General features: G+C 35.3%; 1 protein-coding gene across 2 annotated transcripts; it reads right to left on the reverse strand.

The window, feature by feature from the left end:
* Positions 1–457: 457 nt before the first annotated feature.
* On the reverse strand, positions 458–15279 carry LOC114456496 (amino-terminal enhancer of split-like). Of its 2 annotated transcripts, none has more exons than XM_028438283.1 (7): positions 14831–15279; positions 9204–9301; positions 8047–8110; positions 7012–7056; positions 6869–6931; positions 6687–6761; positions 458–4051 (listed from the first exon to the last, which is right to left on the reverse strand). In XM_028438283.1, the coding sequence occupies exons 1-7, from the start codon at positions 14855–14857 to the stop codon at positions 3815–3817; spliced, it is 609 nt and encodes a 202-aa protein (XP_028294084.1). In that variant the 5' UTR covers positions 14858–15279; the 3' UTR covers positions 458–3814. The 2 variants fall into 2 exon arrangements, with proteins under 2 accessions (XP_028294084.1, XP_028294083.1); XM_028438282.1 differs by having other exon boundaries at positions 458–4054; positions 14831–15277.
* Between the last annotated feature and the right edge of the window lie 2334 nt (positions 15280–17613).

Below are 17613 nucleotides of genomic sequence, written 5' to 3' on the forward strand. Positions count from 1 at the left end.
TGAAGAAGTAACCATGCTTTCATTTGATTTTAACGTTGAACATGCATACACTGAATATGACCTTTTTAACTCAAGAATATTAATAGCTGAACCATAACAATCAGGTGTGTAATATATTAAACAATAATGGGGGGCACACTACTTATACCCCGTGACGTTTTATTGTCTCACAATGTTATCTCCATTTTAATAACAAAAGTAATGTTCATCATTTTTATTTTTAGCTAAAAATGATAATCGTAATGATAAAAATAATCTCAATTAGAACGTGAACTGAACAAAGGGTGTGGCAGGAGATGACCGAAAATGATAAACACTATAGTATTCAATATGGCACAAAATACCGTTTATACAAAATGAGATTCATTAAAATGCGTGTTCATTCTTTCATTGTGCTCCATTTGCACATTTTAAAGTCACATCACACACACCAAACATAAACAAACCAACATAAAGGCCCAGTCTCAATCACATCTTTTATTTGTAAGGCACCAGAGAAGCTTCCTTACTGCTAAAAGGTTGGTTCATTCTCATTAGAGTACACAGTTGCTTGTTTACATTTTGTTTTTTTTTTTCCCCCTTTTTTTGATTTTTTTTTTTTGCCCCATGTATTTATAAACACATTAACTGTATTTCATTTGCACAGAAAAAAAAAAAAAGTTTTCAACATTTACAAACCAAGAAAACAACGTCAAGTCTTACAGCCTACTGCGAATAATAAGGGGAGGGGGGGGAAACAGGAAGAATGACATGGTATACAACATTGTGCCTCTAACTGTAGGCCTGCAATACACACACACACACACACACAACACCAGAGTCCTCCGTGATACACAAACGTTAAAAAGCAGCTTTGAAACATACAAAAATGCTTTAAAAAATATGTATATTGATATATTCATACAAATTGGCCCTTCACAGCAAAAACAAACACGCACGCCGTTCACATATCTGAGTTTAGCCTGAGGAGGGTCTGCACAGAGATCACATCAGTACAGAGAGTGTGAGTGAACTCATTCATTCTCACACTCGCTGTAGTAAAGTCCAATCTCCAGGGAGGGGGTCTCATCTGGTCCTCAGCACAAACACAGAAGAGGAGAAACAAAGAGCACTGACTCACAATGTAAGTGCTTTTCAAGATGAAAAAAAAAAAACAAACAGGAGAGGTTGAAGCTGAAAGCTGAGGGACTTTCTGTAGCTGTGATCAAAGACAGGACATGAGACGAGACGAGAGGAAATAAAACGGTGACTTTAAGCCACTTCAGCCTGACCTACTGCAACATTTGAACATTTCTCAGACTTAGAATGGATTTTATTGATGAAGGAGCAATGCTGCCCTCTGCTGGTTACACTAACCAACTCTCTATGGGACACTTTTAGTTTACACAAAAATAGAAAAGTTACAGATGCATCGGATTCACAAGGTTTAACCTAAAGATAATTCAGATTTAGTCTTTAGTGTACCCATCATTCTTTGGTTGTTCCATTCTAAAATGAAATTAAAATGACAAATAAATAAATTGTGTGGTTGTTTTGTTTTACTGACTTAAAACCTAAACAGAAACAGAAAAATCAAAAACCAGACAAGCAGCGTTATTCTGTTCTAAAACTACATTCTGCTCCGTTTGTGAGATATTTGGATATTTAATGTTAACTATGTTTTAAGCTCACCACACATAAGCCTCATTACTGATGAACTGGTGAGTTGAAACATATTACATAATAAATAAATAAAATAAATTGAAATGGATGTTACGAAAAGCACAGGTATATGTGATTAAAGGAATCAGACAGAGGTGGTGTAATTAATCTACTGGTGCTCCTCGTTTCTTGTGATCAACGGCTGCCGTTAGTGACGAGCGGTATTATAACACGCAAAAGAAATATTTTTACTGCCCTCAAAAAATCTGTGTAATTGTTTTTGCAAAAGTGTGAAAAGGTAGAAGTTCTAACATCTATTGCTCTTCACACCGGCCTCACAGACGATAGTCACCTGTTTATTTGGACCGTCCTGTTTGCTCTGACAGAATATGACGTGCTTGAGCTCTCGCTCTAATTACCCCATAAATATCCAAATATCACACAAACAGAACAAGATTTTCCCATTAATATTTTAATTTTAAAACAGAAAAACGCTACTTGTCTGGTTTTTGATTTTTCTGTATCTCCGTTTTGGTTTTAAGTCAGTAAATAAAAATAACCACACCTCTTATTTGTTATTTTGATTTGGTTTTAAAATGGAAACACCAAAGAACAAAGAGTACATTTATTCTTATGCTTATTTGCAGTTGTTTGAGATTAATTTATTAGGAAGTGAATGGTCTGAGACAAGAAAAAGAAAAGGTTTCGGGGATTGTTTGTTATTCACTGAAGTGTTTCTGAAGTTGTAAAAATGTGTTGTATAATAATAATAATAATAATAATAATAATAAGAGTTGGACCAAATGTTTACAGCTGCGACTCCTTTAAATCAAAGTAAAAATCTTAATGTAATTACAGTGAAGCCAAATATTATTTTCCATGTTGAAAATTCATTAAATGACTGAATGCTCACAAATGCCAACCACCACCTGTTAGGTAATGTCATTATTTAAAGCTTAGTTGGAAATAAAGTTAAGTTTAGTCCATGAAAAAAAAAATCAGTGAAAGGCTTGGTGATGATGTCATTGGAAGCAAATTAACTTATGTGTGTGTGTGATTGATGTAATGAATGAAAATGACTGAAGGGGGAGGGGGTTGTGCTCTGCTCCTGGACTCTGATCACATCCAGCACATAGTTTGTCCTTAAACTGGTGTTTTTGTAGCATTGTCAGTTTTTACAGGTGCTCAAGTCCACAATAAAGGGAGAGAATTTTCTAACCGTACAAAACTGTGCTCAAAATTTGTTGGTAGAATTTCATCATGTAATGACTTAATACTTAATAGTGATGTAGAAAAAAGCTAAAGCTTGTTAGTGGGAACCATTGTCGTCCTGAGTGTGGAATACACGTCTGATGAAAGTTTTCAACAATGTGGGAGAACAGGAGCATTAAAGGGGCTTCTTAAAGAAATATGGATTTAAAAAGGGTTTTTTTCTCTTTCTGATCACATTCACTCAGACACAAAGAGTTTGAAGGTCCAACAGCCTGTTTCAAAAGGTCATAATAACAATTATTTACTTCTAATTCCTCTCGTGTTCTTTCCTTGTGGAGCAGCAGCAGCAGCAGCGAACACACTAACAGAGGCACAGCTTTGAACAAAAGTTTCATTTTACTGGGATTAAAGGTGTCACAACATGCATCCAGTAGTTCTTAAAGGACAATCAACTACATACATGTGCACATGTTTAATTTCATAAGCCTGGATGCACTCAAAGAGAAAATTGGATTCATAAATCAAAACAACTCATGTTACATCACCGTGAGCTGAGATTGGAACGAGCTGTGATTTGTAACCATGCTGAAGGACTAAACACAAAAGTGATGAAAATGGTTGGAAAAGGTAGAGGCTCGTGCATGAAAAAACAAAACAAGAAAAAATTGAGACTGCGTTTGGTTTCAGTCATAGGTTAGGTGTAGAAATGGGTAAGCATGTATTTAGTTGGGCCTAACAACACAGGCTACAAGCTTGAACTGAGCCAATGACTTCTAAAGAATAAGAACGGTTTAAACCTCGTGTCAGGCCTCTTCACTCGTCACCATCTCTGCACTCATTCTCATCTGACACACAAACAGGCAGCCAGACGCACATCAATCTCAATTTACAGATTCACCGCTCATACTCCCGACACCCCCTCTTATTCCAAACCTCCTGCAGCCAGTCAGACCAGTCTGCTCTAGTCTGACTTGTCCCCATCCTCTCCTCTGGGTGCTCGCTCTGCTGCGTCCCGGCCCTTATCCTCCTTGGCCACCTGGGGCTGACTGTGGGAGTAGTTGGCCAGGATGGAGGAGAGGGAGAGCAGGCCAGAGCTAGAGGACACGGCGGGCAGGGTGGGCGGGGTCAGCCCCAGGGGGAGTGGGGCCACAGGGAGGGCCAGGCCCTGGAGCTGGGAGAGGTGCTGCACCTGGAGCTGCTGCTGCAAACACAACGTAAACACAATGTAAATGCAACGTGAACGCGACATAAATACAACGTAAACACAATGTGAACACTATGTAAACACAACTTAAACACAACGTAAACAATGTAAATAAAATGTAAACACAATGTGAACACTATGTAAACAACTTAAACAATGTGAGCGCAATGTAAACACAACATGAATACAACGTAAATACAACATGAATACCATAAACAATGTAAACACAATGCAAACACAACGTAAACACAACTTAAACAATGTGAGCGCAATGTAAACACAACATGAATACAACGTAAATACAACATGAATACCATAAACACAATGCAAACACAACGTAAACAATGTAAATAAAATGTAAACACAATGTGAACACTATGTAAACACAACTTAAACAATGTGAGCACAATGTAAACAACATCAATACAATGTAAATACAACATGAACACCGTAAACACAATGTGAACACTATGTAAACACAACTTAAACAATGTGAGCACAATGTAAACAACATCAATACAACGTAAATACAACATGAACACCATAAACACAATGTGAACACTATGTAAACACAACTTAAACAATGTGAGCACAATGTAAATACAACAGGAACACAACATGAATACAACGTAAACACAACACGAACACCATAAACACAATGTAAACACAATGTGAACACAATGCAAACACAACGTAAACACAAAGTGAATAAAACGTAAACAATGTAAATAGAATGTAAACACAACATAAACACAATGTGAACACAATGCAAACACAACGTAAACACAAAGTGAATACAACGTAAACACAATGTAAATAGAATGTAAACACAACATAAACACAAAGCGAATACAACGTAAACACAAAGTGAACACAAGGTGAACAACACTGAAAAGCTGGACTTTGGAAATAAACAAATATCAAACAAAACAATATTTACTAAACTAATAATTTGGGTTTGAACTGAACTCACAGAGAGGACACACTGGCTGTGTTTGAAATTGCATACTTATGTATTATACACTAAAGAGTATATACTGTCTACTATTGGTATGATTACTATGGTGACCGTCTCCACTGAAGTATACTTCCAAGTTTCACAAGATGCATTTCAAACCTACCACAAAAACCTGAAGGACACTGAAGCTAAATATCTCTGTTGATTCCTGAAAGTATTTTAAGTGAGAAAGTGACAAAGTAGATCAACATGTCCTCATTTTGATCCATAAAACTTGCGGTAAACACATTTTATTACGACATTTTTTAGATTTTCGGATGGCTTAGAACATTAAACTATTATTAGTAGTAATATAAGTACAATAGTAGCATTAAACTAAAATTCAAGAAAGTCCAGTCAGGGAAAATTTCTTGAAGCAAAAAATATATAAAATCAGAATGTTTAATCATTTTGTGTAAGTAGCCTTGTTTTTCTATTAACATCTACACGTTATTCAATAACTGACCCTTAAAATGAATTCTGTACGATTCCAATAGTTTTTTTTGGACAATATTTATTGTCCAAAAAATATGCACCAAAAATTCAGCCACCAAATATTTCTGGATGAAAATCTTTGGTGGCCGAATGCTTAATGAATATTTTCATATATTTTGATTGATTTACTCTTTGAAGGATTAATATTAATGGTAAGCAATTCAAATGCTTTATTTTTATTGAGGTTAGTACAAAATACAGAGCCATAAATGCAAAAGTACTATTAATTAGCACAATAATTTATTTTGGTTTATTTAGTTTCTTTATTTCTAGTTTTTTTCATTTCGGTGCATCCATAATTGTTGCGTCATGTAAATGAATATATAAATAAAACTTTAGGCACGATGTCCCATTTACAAAATGAAATTAGGGTTGCGTTTTAAATGAAGAGAAAATACATTTTTTACTTTCCACTTTTCTTTTACAGAGCCATTTGTTCCTTATTTTTCATCAATGCTCCGTCTCTTTTTCAACTATCGTCTGCATCTCTCCCTTTCTCCAGCTCTGTTCCTTTATAATGTGATTATTGTCTTTCCAGTGTTTTCTAATTAGCTAGAACTCTACCGTAAATACTACAATAGCTGGGCAGGCAAAAGAAATCAAAGTTCTACATTAAGTTTTAATTGACAACTCTTGATTTGTCTGTAGGTCCGGGTCCGCATGAAGCCCCCTGTGGGCCTGGATGAGGACTGCGGTTCCCCATTTGGTGACCTCTGGCTTAGAAGCTCCAGTTACAGGAGTACAGGATCGTTTTCTCATGTCATATTATATACGCAGCTGATTTTAAATATCTTTGTGAACATTCATCTATGCTCTTCTTGAATTTTATTTTTTGATAAGAGCATTGAGATGACTTTGTTGTAATTTGCGCTACACAAATAAAGTTGAATTGAATTACAACAGGATTTATTTCTCTTATTATTACTGTAGCACAGCTGTATTTGTTGTGCATACAAACACTGATTCTGCTCATTTAAATACTGTGAAAACGTACTGGTTGACTCCAGTTTCAAACATTAACAGGTTGTGCAGTTTTACGTCGCTCAAAAGGAAAAATCAAAGGTTAGTAAATAGGTAAACAGAGACTTTGTGCTTTCTCTGAAGCTCTGTGTGATTAGTTTGACGCCCAAAGCTCACCCGTATGATGGAGTTCATCTCAGGAGGGGTGACCTGCTTGGCTCTCTCGATGGCACCCATCACCTGCTGCTGGTGCTGAAACACACAATTCCCACTCACACACAACTCTGCAGAAGGTTTGCCTAAACATCAAATGCCAAAAAGCTCATTGATAACCCACTGTTCTAACTGTCTGTCCTTACCTCCTGGGACAAGTACGGGAGCACCTGAGCACAAATCCCATTCAGTCTCTTCACTATTTCAGCCTATGAGGGGAGGGAAACAAAGGTTAAAGGTCAGAGCACCAAACAGTGGATCGAAGCATAAAGAGAGCGAGTGTGATCACCTGTTTGTGCATTTCAATGTTCAAACCGTAGGACATCTCATAGTACTGCAACACACAGGAGGACAAAGTCAGGAGACAAGAGTGGACTTAATCACTTTAATTTAAAATCCTTAATGTGTGTGGACAGATTATTAAGTCTTGATTTATGTTTGAAATCTAAAACTGTACTAAACATAACTGATGCTATAAACCATAACTACGTATCAATGTTTGTGTTCTCATCAATATCATTTTGTTGTCGTTTGTCTGTTCTTATTCAGTATATTTTTTCTCTTATTTTGTGTTTTTTCTTTGTGTTGTGGTATTATTTAAATGATTCTCTCTCAGTGTGTGTTTTTTTGGTGTCTTTTGGTTGTTTCTTTTGTCGTTTTGTATGTTTCTCCTGTCATTTTTGTGTATTTTGTAGTGATCCTGTGTATTAGAGTGAATATTTAGTGTGTTTTTGTTGTTGTTTTGTGAGTTGCTGATAATATTTAGTGGGATTATCATTTTTAACTAAAAATAAACATTGAAGATTCATTTGTTAATTTTCCACTCGCTCTCTCTCTCTCTTTTAAAAACTCCCTGTAGTGTCATGGCGTACCCCCATTTGAAAAACACTGCTTTAGATTACCAATACCAATAGTTGGAGATACATCAGCCCCCCCCCAAATGCACACATTTGCATGGCTCACAGTTTTCCAATGCTTATATCACATAATGGCAGTCATTTCTAAATGCATATTGTTGAAAGAATTCTCAATTTTTCCAAAATCCTGATATTTTCCTCCAAATATTCCACAATATTTTGCTAAATTAAGTAGAAATTCATCACAAAATCTGGGAAAGGTAAATTTGTGCAAATCATCAATCTGTCGCTTTAAATACTTTACATGTCATTTGTTCCTGGAAGTGTAAACTAGGGCACATTAATGTTAAAATTATTCATTTTCTTCACCTACAGGCCCAAACTGCTCAGCATTTGGCCCCTGAACTAAAATGAGTTTGGTTATGGCAGATGTCAGAGCATCGTGTGATTTAGTGGTTTCCACTTACCATGATGTAGTGACGCTGCATCTCAGACTTCTCAGAGGCCAGCTTATCACACTCCAACTTCAAACTGGGAGGAAAAATGGTCATTTTACAACAATGACCATTAACAACCAAAAATAAAGACTTCCTTCACATTATTTGCATGTGATAATGACAGACTTTAACACAAAGGAGCTACAACTTTAACTGCATTCACTCTTGGTGCCTACGAGCAGGAAAATGAAAGCATCCAGCAGACAGTGACATAATTACATTAAAAATAACCTTCAATGCATTCATACAAGAATGGAAATGTTGTTTTACTGCAGATAAAGGAAGATGACGTGAAAAGAATGCATCAGATTATGTGCACATGCCTTCTGTCTTTCACCTGCGGCTGGAAAAAAAAATCAGATTTAAAAGAAGAGAATTTCAGGTGTATTAGATTTCCAATTCCACTTGAACACATTGTGCTCTGTATGTTCTCTCTTTATGCAACATTGTTCTCGTCTCATAGTTCTACCGTTTTTAGTATGAAGTATTTCAGAGTTTGAGTTTCTTTATGAAGCACAAATTAAAACTAACGGTGTGTTCATTTATTTAAAAATAAAAAAAAAATAAAAAAAATGAAAGGACAAGCTACAGCAGACATGGGAAACTGGCGTCCCTGGGGCCATTTTGTGCAGTCCCAAATGCAAACACACAAAATGACTTTAAAAAACATATACTGTACAAGATATGCCAGACCTCCAAAATACACAAAACAACAATAATGCACAAAACACATTAAAATAACCATAAAAAAATTAGACCAAGATCCTCCAGACAACAGATACATAAAATTACTTCAAAAAACACAAAAAAAACAAAACAAAAAAACACATAATGACTTAGAAGCTGCTTCCTGATGGCTCCGCCCACTAACTTGCATTGTTGATTATATGAGAAATATATGTATGTTTCAAGTCTATAAATTGAGAGCGAGAGTGATCATATACATCTGCTATTTCTCAGTATGTTGCACTTGTAAACGCTCTGACCGGTAGAATGTAAGCAAGGAAAACAATTCACTTTAGTGCTGTTGTATGAAACCCTGCTGCACTCAAACTTTACAAAATAAAAACACCAAACAAACTATCTTTGATCTTTTTTAAAAAAGTGTGTTTGCCTCCTGATCACACCTGTGGTACTGTGCTTGGAGGAACTGGAACTCATCCTTGATGCGGTCACAGGAGTCAGACGTGGTGAACTTGAGAGCTTGACCGGACTGAGAGGACGCCTGTAACACAATAGAGAGCTTTTAAAATCAAAATACATGCTCAAGACTAGGGCTGGGTATCGCCCGGTACCTCGCGTTACGATACTATCACAATATTCTGCTCATGATAGCGAGAATCGATATATTGCAAGATATCCACGATACATTACGATATCTGTGTCACTGAAGGAATTCAGAATTTATTGACTGCACTGAATCCATTTCACAGGAATTATAAAACGTTTTCAACACACACACACAAAATGTGTTAATATCCACTCCACACCTATTGTCTCATTGTCCTGTGTATGTACTGGAGTTGTCACGATACTAGAATAAATAAATAAAAAACAATTAAACAAAAATGTATGTCAAAAATCAAGTAAGATACAATTAAAAGGTAGATTTGAGTTGCCGTGACAATGACTATTCTGACTGCTCCTTTTTAATTATTTATGTCATAAAAATGTATGGGAACAGCATTAATGTCACAGTCACCATATTTCCTAGGGGCCAGAATATTTTTTAGTATCAGAAGTTATCATTAAACTACAATGTTTCAGACTCTCCAATCCCTGGTATCGATGGTCTCGTCCACAACAACAGAACAACTTTATCCACAGATCTGCTGTAGTTCTGATGAGATGTTGATCAAACACTCTGAGCAGGTGAAGCTGATTAAAGCTGACTCATGTTTTCACGGAGAGCCGCTGCACTTGACGAGAAACGGACGGCGTTTCACAGGCACAGCAAAGTTAAACGGGCACTGACTGTTTGAGTCGGTGATGATTTGCGCAGAATTTTTTTTGTGGCAATTTTAAGCAGTGTTTAATGCCACCAGAGCAGGAGGGGGGAGGGCGGTGCACCGTATCAGTGGTCCCCGGAACATTTCCACATTAAAAAAACGTTCCTTGGCACACGGTGACGGCGTTTCATGTTGATTCTGCCATTTCCGCGTTTAACCGTTTTCATTGGTCGATTCCTGGATTTATGGGGCCTTATTAGTATTCAGCTGCATGTGTATCTGTCTGTGTCTGCAGCAGCGAATAAAGTTGTCAATTGAAACAGGCGAGGGAAAAAAAAAAAACTGGAGATGAACCATAGATATGAGATGAACACAGCGCTGTTAGCATCGATACTCCTTCAAGTGAGTATCGTATCCGATACGAACTTTTTGTTTTTTATAGTTTTTGACAACACTAGTATGTACTACATTATCTCTGTGTATCATCGTATGGCAAGACAAAATATAGCGATATCGTATTGTATCGATATTTTGGCACACCACTACTCAAGACTAGGGATAGAACTATATGGATTCTTTAGGGCTGATGCCAATTTTTTTTCCATCAGCCTTAGCCGATGACCAATACAGACTGCTGATTTTCTTCAGCCGATATTTGGAGCTGATACTACTTCTGCCCCCTCAATTTACATCATAAAAATGACAATGATTTTTAAAAAAGGAACATTTATTGAATTTAACAAAGGTGATGCAGAACAAGAATAAGTAAAACATATTTCTGCTCTCTGTAAATAATACGAATCGGCAAACGCAGCAGCCCGCATCGGCCGATGCCGATACACATAAAAAAAATGCAAAAACAAGCCGATAATATCGGCCGGCCGTTATTATCGATCTATCACTACTCAAGACTGTACAAACAATACTTTAAATGAATAGAGAACAAAATATATACAGCACATGGAAGGTAAATACATTTATTATGATAATTTAACAGTTCTAATGAAGCAGTTTTGGTTTAGTAGGCTAGTGTAAAGAAATAAATGTTGGCAACACACAGTTGATGAAATCACCTTTACACCTCAATACGGACAAAGAGCAAACATAATTGTTAACAATTTATCATTTATCAGTGTTTATCCATTACATGCAATAAATAAAAACACCGATAAGCTGTAAATAAAGATAAGTTAGCAAACAACTGAGGAAATGAGTCTATAAAATCAGCAGTAAATGTAGCCATGCAGCCCACTGTATCTCAAGCACAAAGAGAGCTGCTTCCTAAGAGCTTCAAAAACCCAAACAAATCAGTCCAAGAAGGATTAACGCCTTATCCATAGTTAGCTTACCATGGGTAGGAGTTAAAACCCTAATAATCCACCAGCAAAGAAAAGCACTGCACAGTTGGCAACATCAACGACTGCATTTATAACAAAGAAACAGTGTCTTAACAGAATCAAGTCTCCTTTTTTTTTTTTTTTTTAACATATTTATATTTTAAAAAAACACAAGATGTTGCATAGAAATGACCACAAATGATCAAAAACTACAAAACAACTTTGTTTTTTTTGTTTTTTTGTCAGTTTTAACATGAGAAACGGCTTAAGACTGAAGATGCGTTAAAAATATACCAGGGGATGCATCTGAGTGTAAAATGTTATATTTATTTGTTTTTAGGGAAGCTTTCAAGTGTTTTTCAGATTTCTGTTTTATCCCCATTTCTTGCGTTTACTCATATTTGCTTCAACTTTGACCTGTTTCACAGGACAGGAACAACACAGCAGGTTTTTAAATCACTTACACACATATTTTACACTATCCTACTTCATAATGTATGTGTTAGAATCAAAGTGTATTTAGCTTTTGTTTTGAAAAAAAGGGCGATTCATCCTGGAGGATTAACCCTTAGAGACAAGAGCTAAAGAGAAGGTCAGAATAAATTAGGCTTGGTGTCAGAGTGTAAGCAGGCAGCATGAAACAGGATCAAAGTGTTTGATTAATAGAACGCTGCCTTCATCCAGAGCTCAGCAGACGTCTGCAGCGGCCCAAACAAACTGATAGGAAACATCTGTCAGCATGGGAAAAAAAAAGAAAGAAGTGCAGAGAAAGCATGGCCAAACTGACCATATGTGAGAGGGAGTCAAGGCTGCTTTAGAAGTCAGGTTATGTATAGCTAGACTATACTTAAACCATCAGTCCAAAGCTGTAATCCTGGGTTTATCTGGTTCCTTAAACCTCATTACTCTTTAAATAAGTGGCACAAGGGCAAGAGGTTTCCAGATGGATTATGGGATTGAAAACACTCGAGTAACACACTGATTGAAACTCCAAAAGACAAACGTGTAGAAAAATAACCGAAGCTTTAAAAAAAAAAAAAAAAAAAAAAAAAAAAACGTTTTTAAAAAGACACTAAATTCATTCTTGGGATCAAACAAAAACTAAAAGAATGTTTAAGAACAGCGATTAAAATCGTTGGCAGTAGCTATTCATACAATTGCTGTATCAATATACCGACATTCTATCCGTACGCAGCGTGCCTCATTGGCCAGTTTAGGTCACGTGACTAAGACTAAACCTAACCCTAATAATTGTTGCGATATAGGGTTATAACCTAACCCTAAACCTAAAAATTGTTGCAATATAAAGTTATAACCTAGACCCTAAACCTAAAAATTGTAGCGATATAGGGTTATAACCTAAACCTAACCCTAAAATTTGTTGCGATAGAGTTAAAACCTAACCCTAAAAATTGTTGCGATAGAGTTTTAACCTAACCCTAAACCTAAAAATTGTAGCGATATAGGGTTATAACCTAAACCTAAAAATTGTAGCGATATAGGGTTATAACCTAACCCTAAAAATTGTTGCGATATAAAGTTATAACCTAAACCCTAAACCTAAAAATTGTTGCAATATAAGGATATAACCTAAACTTAAAAATTGTTGTGATATGGGGTTATAACCTAAACCTAACCCTAAAATTTGTTGCGATATAGAGTTATAACCTAACCCTAAGAATTGTTGCGATATAGGGTTATAACCTAAACCTAAAAATTGTAGCAATATAAAGTTAAAACCTAAAATCTAAACCTAAAAATTGTAGCGATATAAAGTTATAACCTAAACCCTAAACCTAAAAACTGTTGCGATATAGAGTTATAACCTAACCCTAAACCTAAAAATTGTAGCGATATAGGGTTATAACCTAAAGCTAAAATTTGTTGCGATAGAGTTATAACCTAAACCTAACCCTAAAAATTATAGCGATATAGGGTTATAACCTAAACCTAAAATTTGTTGCGATATAGAGTTATAACCTAAACCTGAAATTTGTTGCGATATAGAGTTATAACCTAACCCTAAACCTAAAAATTGTAGCGATATAGGGTTGTAACCTAAACCTAAAATTTGTTGCGATATTGAGTTATAACCTAAACCTAACCCTAAAAATTGTAGCGATATAGGGTTATAACCTGAACCTAAAATTTGTTGCGATATAGAGTTATAACATAAACCTAACCCTAAAAATTGTAGCCATATAGGGTTATAACCTAAACCTAACCGCTACGTACTTCGGTAAACGTACCAATAGCACTGGGGGTTGTCCGTACGGCCACTGTAGAAATAGACACTTTTAAAATAGTTAGACTAGAATAATCGAGTGGAGTGGTAGTTTCAGTTTATGCAGTATTTCTTTACCACATTCTGTTTTAGTGATACACAAAAAAAGCAGATGCATAAAAAAAAATACTAAATACCAAATAGATTTTCTGTAGTGTTTTCTTTCAACAGAAAATTTAGAGCTTGACCTTGTGAAAATATACACCCCCAAAAAATGGAGACTATTTCACACACTAGTATAATTTAAAAATTAAGTATTGTAAAAAGATTGTATTTGGTTATATTTACCCAATTTAATTAAGTCATAACTAAGGTCATTGATTATTCATTATGGGATGGAAATTGTGGTTTGGGTGTGTCTGATTGTGATGTAATTTAAATGTTTATCATATGTCTTGGCCTTCATCAAAACTTTACAAAGTGTTATAAATATAGCAACTCTTTATCCACACAGAGTAAATATAAACTCATATTGTTTTAAGTATAAAAGGTGCCCATATTAAATGCAGTAGCGTAATCAACATGTGCTACTATTGACCTATATGTACTTTATTATTGAAACCGGTGAGCTGCACTTTGGGTATGACTGTAAATGATAGAAATATGTAAATTAGTATTTACTATTCACATTAAGTTTCAAGCAAGCTTCGTTTGTCCACTTTAACAACGCAAACACGGCTAAAGGAGTGCACAGTCAGGCATTGTGAGCCGGTGTAATGGATCTACTGGTTTCCTTGTTTATTCTGGACTATCGGTGTGCGGTAGTTGCTGCGGTTTTATATTGAAAATATTAACAAAAATAATAATAATAATTCAAATCCCAACACATTTAGCAATAATACTGATAAGCACGTTGCTATTACACGAGTCATTGCGCAATCTGATGTAATATGTAACAATAGTAAAACATTTTTTATTGCGCTGTTCTTTAAAACTGTCGATTAGGATATAGATCTGTATTGATATCGAGTCTTCGTGTTTATCTGAATGAAATAAATGAGATAAACAAAGCCACTTAAGGCTAAACCACGTGAGGCATTTGGAAGTAGTCACCGGTTAGCATGGAAACCAACAGATCCGTAGCACTGAGCTGACAGCTACCTATCAGCTGCTAGCTAGGCGTTAGCATGGCTCGGCTCAGACAGACACTTTGTACCCGGGACAAGTTGAAGTGGTCAACTCACCGAGTGCCTGGATTGAGGAAACATCATGTCAGCAGCGAGTTTGGTCGTGTTTCCTCGGTTAGGGTCGAACCGCTGGGCTAGCAGGCTAAGCTAGCAGGTCCCTGGATGAGCCTAAATGAGTGGAGACGTTGTTGGCACTTTGTACTGTGTCATCCTTTAAAAGAACGTTAGCTACCGTCCGAGCAGCCGGAGCCGGAGAGCGTCCGTCGGTGTGTGCGGATGGTTCAACGCTTCCGCTACGGATGGACAGAAAAGCTGGGATTCAAAGGTTCCTCAGAGCAGCATGAGGTGTGTTTTTTTTTTTTCTGACACCGTTACCGCTGCGCCTCCTCGGGGAAACCCTGAATGTTGACACATGAGCCCGACTTTCCTCTGCTTTGAACGAAGAGCAGCATCAGGCGGAGCTGAAACCGAGCGGAGCAGGAGCGGGCGCCCCGTGTGACTCAGGGCAGAACTGACCGTCTCTCCACTACTGACCACTGACCACTGACCCCTATTTATTATTATTATTATTATTATTATTATTATTATTATTATTATTATTATTATTATTATTATTATTAACACAGGCACACAGTGGGGTTTCATCACTACTGTATCCTATTCAAGTAAGTCATACATAAAATACTCAATTACAAATAAAAAAGTATCTCAATCAAATAGGACTAGGGCTGTGCAAAAAAAAATCGATTAATCAATTTATTGAATTTGTAGATAAAAACAAATTTTATTATTATAGAAATTATAATAGAAATAATAATAGAAATTATTTATTTATATTTATATTTAATTTTATTTTGCAAATTCAAGTTTAGAAAAAAAAATATTTATTTATATATATATATATATATGTGTGTGTGTGTGTGTGTGTGTGTGTGTGTGTGTGTGTGTGTGTGTGTGTGTGTGTGTGTGTGTGTGTGTGTGTGTATTACGGGGCCTCTAAAGGGACACAGGTATTTTTTATTTATTTTTTATTTTGATTTTATTTTATTGCATGCTCACGTAAAAGTTACACACAAGTACGTGATACTAGTATTGCGTAAGCGAGCACATAAAGGTAATTGTTAACCCTAAGGCTGAAATAAAGCTTTACTAGATCCTCTAACATATTTAACTCTTTCCGAGCAGAGCATGCAGCCTGATGACTGACGTTTATAAAACTTAAAACTATTACGTGCTCCCTTAGAATTTTTACGCGCTCACCATTACGTGAGCGCGCAACAAATAAAAAAATATCCTCATTTACTTTTTTTGTTGGGATTGTTCTATGCATTTTAATTCTTGATGACAATCACAGCAATAAAGATGCACTTTTGACAATATATCTGATGTCTACAGTAATTTTTAAGTGCATTGAAAAAAATAATCGAAAATCGAATCAAAGATCAAATTTTTCTTGAAAAACATTGGAGATTTTTTTTTTTAGGCAAAATTGCCCATCCCTAAATAGTATTCAAAATAAAAGTTACTCGTTACTTTTACAACCCACATTTATTTTTTGGTAATAAATCTTGTCACGGTTCCTTTGCATACAGTAAACAACTTCCCTTCATAATATGTTTTCACTCTTGATTGTTTATAGCCATGTATGTTTTCATTGTATTCATTCATATTTTATTGTTTATTTTATTTTTTCAATGTAAGGTGACCTTGAGATGTTTTGAAAGGTGCTTGAGAAACAAAATGTATTATTATTATTGTTGTTGTTATTATGTATAAATGTAAAAAGGAAGAGATGAAATCTTGCACAGCTGGAAGTTGAAACTATTTTTTATTTTTTTAATTCAATTAAAATAAAAATTAAAAAATGTAAGTAAGTATAGCTACATTTATGAACTTTATACCATACTTTCTCATATCTATCGTTGATGTATCATCAAACTACTGACCTGTTGGTGTTTTTGTCATTATTTTTGTTAACAACAAAACACATTTCCTCAAACACTGTTAAGTGTGGATTTTTTTCTTAAACAAGTTTTTTATTCTTGTTTTTTTTCTTCTTTTTAAAAAAAATATAATTTAAGAAAAAAAAGTTTTAAAAAAAGATTTTTTTAAGATAGAGTTGGGAAACTATGATACAAAAATATATATTTCCACTGCTCTTTGGGAATTGGTGAAATAATATAGTAAGTCTTCAACTGGTGTAAAATCACTCAGTATTTCATCCATAGTTAACACCAATTTATTATGAACAGTCAAGTCTGAGACTGGACTTTTGTGTAAAATTATTTTAGTCCAATATTTTCCCTCTATAATATAAATATGTATTAATCTATTTCATCAAACATTTTGCCCAACTAATGTTTACGATCAGGAATTTTCTACTCACTTCGATGAACGTATTAAAATACAATTATTAATATTTCAATATTTCTCGCCATACAAATGTGCACTTGATATAAATTTTTTGTCTTATACCTTTTTGAAAAGGAGTATTTTTATACTTTGTATTATTAAGTAATCAGATTTTATTCTTATAAGCGTCAACGTGAAAACTCTTTATGTCCAACATGTTTGCACCAGGTTTAGTGAAACAACATAATGTGACATTTGTACTTCGGTAATTCTATTTCTGGACTCATTTTTAAAATGCAATCCACGGCCACTGTAATTACCTCCAGCCTGTTTTAGCTCGTATTGTGGACATGGTGTCAAATTGTGGGCACTCGTAATGATTTTCATGAAACCCACTCTATAGACAATCAGCAAGTATAGGAACAAATTTATTTCAAATTAAAACAGATATCTTGTCATTATGTTTCCATCTTAAAAGGCGGCAATGA

Source organism: Gouania willdenowi, chromosome 22 (assembly GCF_900634775.1).
Source record: "Gouania willdenowi chromosome 22, fGouWil2.1, whole genome shotgun sequence".
In the NCBI taxonomy this organism is placed as follows: Eukaryota; Metazoa; Chordata; class Actinopteri; order Blenniiformes; family Gobiesocidae; genus Gouania; species Gouania willdenowi.

Coding starts and splice junctions, on each gene's coding strand:
- LOC114456496 (XM_028438282.1), bottom strand. CDS start 14,857: ATGATGTTTCCTCAATCCAGGCACTCG. Junction 6,932..7,011: donor ACATTGAAATGCACAAACAG/GTGATCACACTC, acceptor CTCCCCTCATAG/GCTGAAATAGTGAAGAGACT. Junction 4,055..6,686: donor AGATGAACTCCATCATACGG/GTGAGCTTTGGG, acceptor TTGTGTTTGCAG/CAGCAGCTCCAGGTGCAGCA.